Source organism: Nicotiana tomentosiformis, chromosome 3 (assembly GCF_000390325.3).
Source record: "Nicotiana tomentosiformis chromosome 3, ASM39032v3, whole genome shotgun sequence".
NCBI classification, from domain to species: Eukaryota; Viridiplantae; Streptophyta; class Magnoliopsida; order Solanales; family Solanaceae; genus Nicotiana; species Nicotiana tomentosiformis.
In genome coordinates, this window is record NC_090814.1 from 36,129,465 (window position 1) to 36,140,902 (window position 11,438).

The window sequence follows — 11,438 nt, forward strand, 5'->3', positions numbered from 1 at the left end:
ATTTTTATTTAACAAGATATTGTAAAATTATTTTTAAAAAATATATTACTGTACAAAACTTAAATCAGTAAAAAATACTAGTTGACATCAGAAAAAAAGAGTGATAACAAATTATGGCAAGTTATAGAAAGTTGATCTAGTTCAAGGTATAAAGGTGGAAAAATGACCCCAGATTAAGTAAATAATTTATCCTAGCCAAAATTAGGGGGATCTTTCTCTATATATAAAGCTAACTCTAGGATGAAAGTACTCAACAAAAAACATAGAACTCACTCTCCCTTCTTATTCAGGTCATGGCTGACAAAAAACAAGGGAGAAATGCTGTTTGTGGGCAACTCCAGATAGCTTTTGATCCTCCCAAGAAACCAAAAAGAAACAAGTATGCCGTTGCTTGTTCTTTTCTAGCTTCCTTAGCATCCATCTTGCTTGGTTATGGTAAGAATTCTTTTTTCCCTTGGCCTTCTCATCTCTCTAAAAGTTTGTGATGTTTTCAATTGTTCTGCCTGTAAACAATTGCCTGTACATTTGTAGCCTGTACATTTTTTTCACTAGAGAAACACTGCCTGTGTTTTTAATTTTAAAAAAACGCGGAAAAAGGGTCACTCTTTAACTCTTTCTCGAATAACATCCATTCAACAGGTTTCTTTTTACACCATCTCAGGAATTATATATAGATTATAAGGTTTTCACTGACGTACCCCTAGTGTAACTTAATCGATTTGTCGGATTTAGGGGTGGCATTTACTATTGAACCAACCCCTCTGGTCTAATCAAGAGGTTATTGAATTTGAGAAACTAAAAGATTTAGTTCTTTTTCTTTGTCCATTAATCTAGAGATTTAAAAAGCCTTTAAAACTTTTTTTTCAAGCATGATTTTTTGTGGAAACGTTTTACTATGAACAAATCCAAACAGTGAGGAGGTACCTAGGCGTTGCTCTATTGACATTTCCCTTCTTTATCATGTCTATGCAGAGTCCTCTTTTTGACGAAATTAATCTGTATATAGGCTGACATACAAAAAATTTCTTTTACACTATTAGTATAATTTAATTGATTGTAATAATTATTTATCTATTTTTCATGTTATCAACCCACATTCACTATCGACAAGTATATTTCTTGATTTAAATAGCTTGACAACGTAAAGTAACTTCGCAATTATAAGGGTAAAAAAGTTATATTGTTCTTCAAATTTCATAAAGGAATTAAATTATATACATTACTAGCCTAGTTTTAACTCTTGTAACATGTTGATTACAATGAAATTCCTTTCATAAAATGTGATTTCACGGCCATTTAAATTGCGGATATGGTTTGACCATGCAGATATAGGAGTGATGAGTGGAGCCATCATCTACATCAAAAAAGACCTCAACATCAACGATGTACAAGTGGAGATTCTAGCAGGAATCCTCAATCTCTATTCCCTTATTGGATCCGCCGCCGCTGGCCGAACTTCCGATTGGATAGGCCGCCGGAACACTATGGTGGTGGCGGCAGTAATCTTCTTTGTAGGAGCACTCTTAATGGGTTTCGCTACTAACTATGCCTTCCTCATGTTTGGCCGATTCGTCGCTGGCATCGGTGTCGGTTACGCGCTCATGATTGCTCCGGTTTACACGGCTGAGGTGTCACCGGCGTCTTCTCGGGGTTTCCTCACTTCATTTCCTGAAGTGTTTATTAATGGAGGTACGTGCGTGGTAGTTAGCTAGTAATGTTTCTTTTTTTTGGTTTTTGAGTTCCACGTACGTTGACTTAGGCGTTTTCTCTTCACATGAAAAACAAATAATGACAACACATTAACATGATTTATTTAATCATCATTAGTGGTGTAATATTTTTCTAATAAATATGACCGTGTCAAATTTTATACTATCAATATAATATACTCTATTGTTTAAGTTACTTTATTAGACTTATCATAAAAAGTTACATTGCTTATTATTCTAAATCAATTTAACCTAATGATTAAATTAAAAGTGAGTGTGTCATCAAATGAGCCAACTTACTTTAATGGAGTACTTAGTAAAAGTAACTCTGCAATTTGAGAATCCAATCCTAATTCGTTCCCGCAAAGTTCTTTTATCCCCTGTATGGCCGTTACTGCATATTATATATCTTCCTTTTAAAGTTAACTTAATTATTATTGTAATCTACCCTCTTTTCCTAGTTGTATAAAATTCTTCGTAATGTCAATGGATAATTTTAACGGGAAAATGTTGGTCATATAATAACAATAATAATAATAATAATAATAATAATCTTACTATCTTAATTAGCGACTGTTTGACCTTTCTGGCATTTGATGTTTTTATAATTCTCTAAGATGGCGCACATAGTGAGATTTTATAGAATCCATATATGTGAACATTATAGTTCTACATTTCCCTTTCCGTTTCTATATAATCACTAGTCCTATTATTCTCAGAGTGGTTAACTCTTGTTGCTTAATTTTGTTGACAACAGGTATATTGCTGGGATATGTGTCCAACTTCGCCTTCTCCAAGCTCCCAGCACACTTGAGCTGGCGATTCATGTTAGGAATCGGAGCAGTTCCTTCTGTATTCTTGGCTATAAGTGTTCTAGCCATGCCCGAGTCACCGCGTTGGCTCGTCATGCAAGGTCGACTTTCCGAAGCAAGAACTGTTCTTAAGAAAACCTCCGAATCACCCGAAGAAGCAGATTTGAGACTTTCTGAAATCAAAGAAGCGGCTGGCATACCCGAATGCTGCAACGACGACGTTGTGGAAGTCCCAAAACGTCCCAAAGGTGACAGTGTATGGAGAGAACTATTCATTTCTCCTACACCAGCTATTAAACACATAGTACTTACTGGCCTTGGTATCCATTTTTTTCAACAAGCAAGTGGAATTGACTCTGTTGTTTTGTATAGTCCAACAATTTTTGAGAAGGCGGGTATTAAATCAGACACGGATAGGTTACTTGCCACAGTAGCAGTGGGAATAATAAAGACAATATTTGTTTTAGTAGCCACATTTTTACTAGACAGAGTTGGGCGTAGGCCGTTGCTTCTAACAAGTGTTGGTGGAATGGTCATGTCATTGATATTCCTCTCTATTGGCCTTACAGTAATTGACCACTCAGATGGCACGGTATTTTGGGCCATAGCACTTTGTATCACAATGGTATTGGCTTATGTTGCACTTTTCTCAATTGGGGCTGGTCCAATCACATGGGTGTATAGTTCTGAGATTTTTCCATTAAGACTCAGGGCAACAGGGTGCAGTTTAGCGGTGGCACTGAACAGGGTGACAAGTGGGGTGGTATCAATGACATTCTTGTCGTTAGAAAAGGCGATAACGATCGGAGGGGCGTTCTTTTTTTATGCAGGACTTGCTGGATTGGCTTGGGTGTTTTTCTTTACGTTAATGCCAGAAACGCAGGGGAAAACATTAGAGGAAACTGAGGAATTGTTTGGAACTTTCTTCAAGTGGAGGTTAACATTGCGAGAACTCAAGGCAAAAGAAAAGAATAACAATGCCCAGATTCAGATGGCTACTGTGCCTGCTGTTGGTAGTTGAAAAAGACAATGGAAAATAGTTGGATATCCTTGGCATTGGTTTTACTACAGGAGATTTTCTGTCAACTTAAACTATTACAAGTTGGAGAACCATCCTTGTTTCGGTGTTTTAATATTGTTGTCCTTTTAGCTTTTACATAGTTCAAAATAGAATAGATTACGAGATATTTAAACTCGTAATATGGCCGTTTTAAATTGTAACCTTTTTAGCTGTTTGGCTGTTTTCATGGAAATTAAACTTTCTCTCCTCACCTCTCAAGATGTCGGCTTGGTTGGAAGTGAAAAAATAATAATATGGAATTTAGGAAGTATGGATAAAGGGGTAAAGAAAGAAACATGTTAGGAAAAAAAAAATACAATCTCTGTTTTAGTTTAGATGACACATTTTTCTTATTAGTGTGTTCCAAAAAGAATGATACATTTCTACAATTGAAAATAATTCAACTTTAAATTCTTCATTTTACCCATTTTACCCTTAATGAGAAGCTTTTATAACCATACAAATGACATGGTCCCACAAGCTTTTACCCCTTAACCTTTTAAGACCACAAGTTTCAAAAATTTATTTTTTTTCTTATACTCTATGCCGAATCAAACTACCTCATCTAATTTGAAACGGAGAGAGTATACTTGTCTCTCATGTAAGGATTTCCAAAGGGGTTTATAATATCTTGGGCATCTCAACCAATTACTTTAAGGGGACGTTTGGTATGATGCATACGAATAATGTTGAATAGAGTATATTAGTAATGCTGATATTAGTTATGCTTGCATTTAAGAATAATATAAATGAGCAAGAAAGTAAAATGTTATTGAGCTTTGAACTAAGTCTAGTGTATGCTTGTCAAAAAATTCGTGTCCTTACAATGATGGTAGAACTCACTATTTATAGCCGCACTTAGGGAACAAGGTCCTAGGATCAAGCCCCTCTTAAATGATAATTATGAGGGCCATTGAAGAATCTGTAACGGTAGGCAGTGAAGGCCATATTCTTTGTAACGGACCACGCACTTAATGCTATAGAATATTCTTCATTGAATACCACCGGGTAGCAGGTATTTATTTCGCCTTTATGAATGTCATTCTCTCCGGTAACAAACGAGATCGTTGCCTTCGGACCCGACTATCTTCTGTCTTCGGCTCCACGTGTCATTTTCTCATGCCGTTATTAAATATGAACATATTTTACCCAATACAAATAATCCCCTTGCTTTTCGGTGGCATTAACTTTGTGTCACCGGGAAGTTGGTAAACATACTTTTTTTGGCGGAAAATTCTCTGACCCCTTCTAAGAAGTTTCTGACGATTGATTAGACACATGTCTCTCCGCATTTAATGTCCCGAAAACTCGTCATCCCATAATTTAGCATCACTTTTGCCGGTTATCAAGGTAATTATGGCCACGATTTTAGTCATTTATTCCTTTACTTATACGCATCAAACTTCTTCATTTACACTTCATAATTCTCCAAACTTTCTCAAACTCTCTTTACTCAACTGATACTTTGTCTTTAACCTTTCTTTAACCTTCTTCTTCAGAGAAACCTTTCCTTCCTTTCTGGTAAGAATGCATTCTTCTTCTAGAAGCCCTAGTTCTTCAAAAAATAAAGGTAAAGCTGATGATGATGCTCAAGCTACGGTGAGCACCATCATCCCAAGAAGTCTTGTCACAACTAAGTACTTCGAAGATAAGTATCCTTCCGCTAACCCTCGTACATGGGCCTTTGACATGTACCCTTCTTCCACCCGTCTTTCTAATATTCCTGTCATGAAGGAAGACTGTCATTGCCAAGATTTAGACATTATCCCTCTTGATCTGGCGGAGCAGATAACCATACCCAAGAAGGGTTTCACGTATTTTTATACGTATCCCTTCACTTTGGGGTCGTTCTCTTTGAGTGGGGAACTTGATTCTGTTATTGTGGAGTTTTGCATCCATTACCAGGTATGCCTATCACAAGTAAATCCTTCTGTATGGAGGACAATCTTTTGTCTTCGGCGTTTGTGCTAGGAGACGGGAGAGGAGATAACCCTAGCTCGATTAATGAACCTTTATTCCCCCAAGATGTTTCGCGGGAGAATGATAAATTTCAGCGAACGTGGCCATCATGCTCTATTGTCCAGCATGGATGATGAAAACGACCGTGGGTGGATGGAACAGATCGTTGTAGTTGCAACAGTGGACATCATTCCGGGCACAGCTTCATCCTTTCCGAAATTGTGGAACCATACTCGTAAGTTCATTGTTTGTTTCTTCTTCTAGCTAAAGATCATCCCATGTTGTTACTGACTCCTCCTCTTTCACTTGTTTCAGCAACTCGGTGTGTTCCACTGAGGGTCGAAGGCTTGGACCAGTGGGTCAAAATAATTTTGGATGTTACTACGTCCGAGACCCGTACGTGGAAAGAACTAGCCCTTAAATATGGGTGGAAGGCCAAAAATCATGGTAGGTTAAACTCATCTTGTTTTTCCTTTTCGTATAAGAAAGCTGATTAACCTCCTTCTCTTGTTGAATTTAGGTCTACCCTAAGGTTCAGTTGTTGTCCCCGAGGAGGACATTTTGGCTAATCCTGTTGACGCGGCGAGGCTACTGCAGGAGGCTTTTACCCGAACAGGTGTCTCCTTGCCTGCTTCTGGTGCAAGTGCTTCTTCTCGGAGTCCCCGGCCGGAGAACAAACAACCAAAAGGAGACGTAGGGCCGCGACCGGGGGAAACAATAAAAAGGCAAAGAATGCAGCGCCTAAGACATTCCCGGATGTCGTAGAAATAAGCATCGCGCCCGAGCCGATCCCAGAAGCTGTGGTGATCGACGATGATGGAGGAGCCAGTGATGAGGGGGCTTGTCTACATAAAGACGACGACTTTCATCAGCTCAACAGAATGCTCAATCCGTTGAGCTAGTTACACCAACTGAGGACGATGCCTCGGCACTCCGGGGGGAGTTCGATATGGTGGAAGATGCTAACTCACGCTTCCAAGCCCCAATTGTCGTGCCCGATATTATGAGGTTGAGTACCGGGTCCCTTCTGTCTTCGTTTGACGAGCAACCAACAACCAGCACTGCATTTACCGCAGCTTCTTCTCATCCTACAATGCCATCTTCTTCATATCCCTCTTCTCCAACTCTGCCTTCGCCACCAGCAACTGCTACATCATCTCCATCGGCCGCAGTTGCCCGAGAGGAGGATGTCCCTCTTCCCCAGTCCCTAGTTCATGGGAATTTGGGGCAAAATTATGTTGTCCCCTCCGAAGATACCCAAAGAACTCCATGAGTGTCACCCTTTCGGTCTCTATTGGATGCCATCTGTTATCCTGGCCGGTGGAGCTTGCTAACTATCTGAATCCTTTGGCTTCAAAAACAGATAGGGATAAGATACAAACTCTCTCATGAGAGTGTTTGTTGAAAAATGTCGTGCACAACACAGCTATAGCCTTTGTTTCCTCTGTCGTTTCTTTTATCTTTCTTATGGAATGGTTTTGAATTTGTATTTTTGTTTTGCAGGCCAACTTCCTTGCTTCTGAGGGCCTTCAAAGGCTGATTCGTGATAAGGAGGAACTTACCTCCGAGCAGGATCGACTTTTGGCCAAGCGAGACCAAACTGCTACTCGCCTCTCAGAACTGGAAGTACGAGCTGCTGAGGCCGTTGAGTTGGAGGCTCGGTTGCTGCAAAGCGAGTAAGAAATAGTCACTCTTAGCCAGGAGGTCGCCCTGTTAAGGGCACAATTTGAAGAAACTAAGGCCAAATGGGTTGAGGTCCATAATATCGTTCTTGCTGCATCCGATCACGAGGCTGCCACTGCAGAGAGATTAAATAATTTGTAGGCAGCCTTAAACTCCAAAAATGAAGAGGTTACTGCTGCCGAGGCGAACTATGCCCGGTTAGAGGAGAAGCAAAAGAGGACCATCGAACATAATAGAGTTTTCAGCTCCACTGTCCGCGAGCTTGATGTCAGCCTCCGGTCCACCAGATCCGCGTGGGATAACCTTTCTACTGAGGTCGACCAACTTAAAGAAGAACTCCAGCACCGAGCGTCTTCCCTCATTGTTGATAAAATGTATGCTATGTATAACATGAGGAGAAAAACCTTGGAGAGGCCAAAGCGGGTGTCATTGACTTTGATGCCAAAATCTCTAAGGCCTGTGAGCTGGAGTCAACTGCCAAAAGGGGTCTTTCGGTCCGTCCTGATGCTACTGACTCTTCTGGTCCTAGTTTTGAGTTCTCGAGAACTGAAGAAGAAGCGGAAGGTGATGATGCTGAAGGCCAAAATGATGATGGCCAAAATTTTGAGCCGGCGACGGATCCACCCACTTCTCCTAGGGGTGTAGATGCTCCTCTTCCTCCGGGTTTCGGAGATGCAGTAGCTTAGTTTATGCTTTCTTTTATTTTTCATACTTTTGTATTTGTGCTACTTGGCATGTTTATTATGAATAGAAACACTTTTCCGTTCAAGTATTGTTCAAGTTTTTCTTTTTGCATACTTTTCGTTTAGGTATTTGCGCAAGTTTTTCTCTTTGCATCCTTTTCGTTTAAGTATTCTTGTCAGTTTTCCCCGTCGAGATATGCGAGGCTTCGGGTATATTTTTCCCCGGTAGTATTTGGATTCCGGGCATAGGTTCTTCCGAAATCAACCCTTTAACATGAGGGTTTCATAAGAGAGGGTCCTCTTATGTTTACGGTGCTCTTGAAGAGGACGTCTCCTGTTCATTATGGCACTAGCATTTGAAGTACTTGTTTAACATTCAAATGATAAAATTAACTCATCATTTAGACAAGAAACAAGATAGAAATAAAAGGACTTTACTTTATTCCTTCCATTTTCAAAAGTACATAAGCATTCGTTGTGCTAAAAAGAAATTGTCATTTCTTGTGGCTAACTTGTACAACTTGTTTCTATGGGGCTGGCTGCACAGTCCCCGATCCTGATGATATAATTATGTATCCGGGTTTCGTATTCCGGTCGATGTGACAGTCATTGTTGCCGTTCGATAGCAAACTTCACTTCCCCTTAAGAATTTATGTTATCGAGCCAAAGATTATCTAACAATCCCCCAATTGCTTGCACTTGTGAATGGTCGGGTAATATCTGTTTGACAACAAACTTTACTTCCCGGTAGGAACTTTGCTATCGAGCAAAAGATTATCTAATCGCTCCATAGTGGTTCTTTCCTTGTGTGCCTTTCCATTTAAAGGTCTTATTGTTGCTGCTGAAGCTTCCTTCATAGTATGCTTTCCGTTGCTGCCTCGTTAAAAAACTTTCCAGAAAAACCCAATTGGGACAAAAACTAGACGAAGGGAAAAAAAGTGCAGCACATACTTCCAGTACAGGCGAGGCTCATCGGTAATAGTATCTCTTGAGGTGTGCCACATTCCAGTTGCTTGGCAACTTTTCTCTATCTTGATTTTCTAACTCATATGACCCTTTTCCCCGTGACAGCTGAAACCTGGTAGGGGCCTTCCTATGTTGGACCTAGCTTCCCCGCATTGAGCTCCCGGGTGTTCTGAGTTACTTTCCTTAAAACTAAGTCTGCTACTTTGAAATAAAGGAGGTTGGCTCTTCTATTGTAATATCTCTCTATTCTCTGCTTTTGGGCTGCCATCCTTATATACGCCAAGTCCCTGCGTTCATCGAGCAGCTCCAATTTGACTGATATTGCTTCATTGTTTGCTTCTTCATTTTCCCAAAAATATCTCAGGGTAGGCTCTCCTACTTCCACCAGGATCAAAGCTTCCGCCCGGTACACAAGAGAGAAAGGAGTGTCCCCCATACTCGATTTGGCCATTGTTCGGTATGCCCATAGTACACCTGGCAGCTCTTCGGGCCATTTACCTTTAGCTTCTTCCAATTTCTTTTTGAGATTTTGTATAATCACCTTGTTTGTTGATTATGCTAGATCGTTTGCGCTCAGATGATAGGATGATTATGTGATCCTTTTGATTTTCAAGTCTTCAAGGAACTTTGTGACCTTTGCGCATATACATTGTGGCCCGTTTTCGCAGGCTATCTCTTTTGGTATCCCAAATCTGCAAATTATATCCTCCCACAAGAAATCTACCACTTCACGTTCATCGATCTTCTGATAAGGACTTGCTTCAACCCACTTAGAAAAATAATCAGTTAAAATCAAAAGAAATCTTACCTTACCGGGAGCCGGTGGCAGGGGTCCGATGATATCCATTTCCCACTTCATGAACGTCCATGGTGACAAAACTGAATGCAATGGCTCTGCCAGTTCATGTACCAACGATGCGCAGCGTTGACATTTTATCACATTTTGTAACATAAGCTTTGGCGTCTTGTTCCATCCGGGGCCATTAGTATCCTGCCCTAATTAATTTTAACACTAAGGAATCCGCGCTTGAGTGATTTCCGGATATCCCTTCGTGGACTTCTCGCATAACATAACTAGCTTCGGAGGCTCCCAACATCGGGCCTTGAAGAGATCTTTTGTATAATTGACCCCATTTGAAGCTGTATCGAGCTGCTTTAGTGCGTAGTGCCCGAGATGCCTTAGGAACTTCAGGCAATTTTCCATGCTCAAGATAATCAATAATCTCGTTTCTCCAGTCCCAGACCAAATTGGTCGCGTTTACCTCGTAATAGCTATCCACGTCCAATACCGAATGCATAAGTTGTACTACCGTGCCGGAGTCTAATCCCTTCATCTCTGTGGACGATCCGAGGTTGGCTAGTGCATCTGCTTCTGCATTCTCTTCCCTCGGGATATGCATAATTAACCATTCCCGAAACCAAGTAAGCAGAGCCTGGACTTTTATTACGCATTATTGCATGCGTTCCTCTTTTGATTCGAAGATCCTAAACTTGATTTACTACCAATTGGGAGTCGCATTTGATTTCTATGACCTCAGAGTCTAGTCCCTGGGCCAATTCGAGCCCTGTAATCAAAGCTTCATACTCCGCTTTATTGTTAGTTAGAGGAACAGTTTTTATGGCCTGCCTTAGGGTTTCTCCCGAGGGTGTGGTTAACACTATGCCGAACCCGGACCCTTTCACATTGAAAGCTCCGTCCGTGAACAAGGTCCAAACTCCCGATGTCGATTCTGACACCATTGATGCTTCTTTGGTAGCCAAAGGTAAAAGTTCCGGACTGAAATCGGCCACAAAGTCGGCCAATATATGTGACTTAATTGCAGTCATGGGTTTATATTCTATGTCAAATTTGCTCATTTCGACGGCCCACTTAGCCATCCTACCTGAGAGTTCTGATTTATGAAAAATATTTCGTAAGGGAAAAGTGGTCACCACAGCTATCGGGTGACATCTGAAATAAGACCTTAGCTTTCGAGCGGTAACTACGAGGGCTAAGGCCAATTTTTACAGATGTGGGTAGCAAGTTTCTGCCCCCGTTAAAATTTTACTTAGATAATAAATAAGAGACTACGTACCTTCATCCTCGCAGATTAAAACAATACTTACTGCTACCTCTGTGACCGCTAAGTAGATCAGTAGTTGTTCGCCTTCCTTCGGCTTTGACAGTAACGGAGGACTTGATAAATACCTTTTCAGATTCTTCAAAACCTGCTAATATTTCGGTGTCCATTCAAAGTTATTCTTCTTTTTGAGAAGTACAAAGAAATGATGGCATTTTTTCGAAGACCGGGAAATGAATCTGCTCAAAGAGGCTAGTCTCCCTGTTAGCCTTTGAACCTCTTTTATGCTTGATAGCTGGTTTGGGATGTCTTCGATGGCTTTAATTTTATCAGGGTTAACCTCGATCCCCCTTTGCGACACGAGAAAACCCATGAACTTACCAGAGCTGACCCCGAACGCACACTTCTCGGGGTTAAGCGTCATATTGTGCTTCCTTAAGATGTCAAAGGTATCTTGCAGGTGATTCATATGATCACCTGCGTTCAAAGACTTAACCAGCATATCA

At 40.7% G+C, this 11,438-nt stretch overlaps 1 protein-coding gene across 1 annotated transcript; it reads left to right on the forward strand.

The window, feature by feature from the left end:
* The first annotated feature begins 243 nt into the window (after positions 1 to 243).
* On the forward strand, positions 244 to 3,779 carry LOC104092681 (polyol transporter 5-like). Its single transcript, XM_009598339.4, has 3 exons — positions 244 to 435; positions 1,327 to 1,689; positions 2,467 to 3,779. The coding sequence occupies exons 1-3, from the start codon at positions 294 to 296 to the stop codon at positions 3,540 to 3,542; spliced, it is 1,581 nt and encodes a 526-aa protein (XP_009596634.1). The 5' UTR covers positions 244 to 293; the 3' UTR covers positions 3,543 to 3,779.
* Positions 3,780 to 11,438: the final 7,659 nt, after the last annotated feature.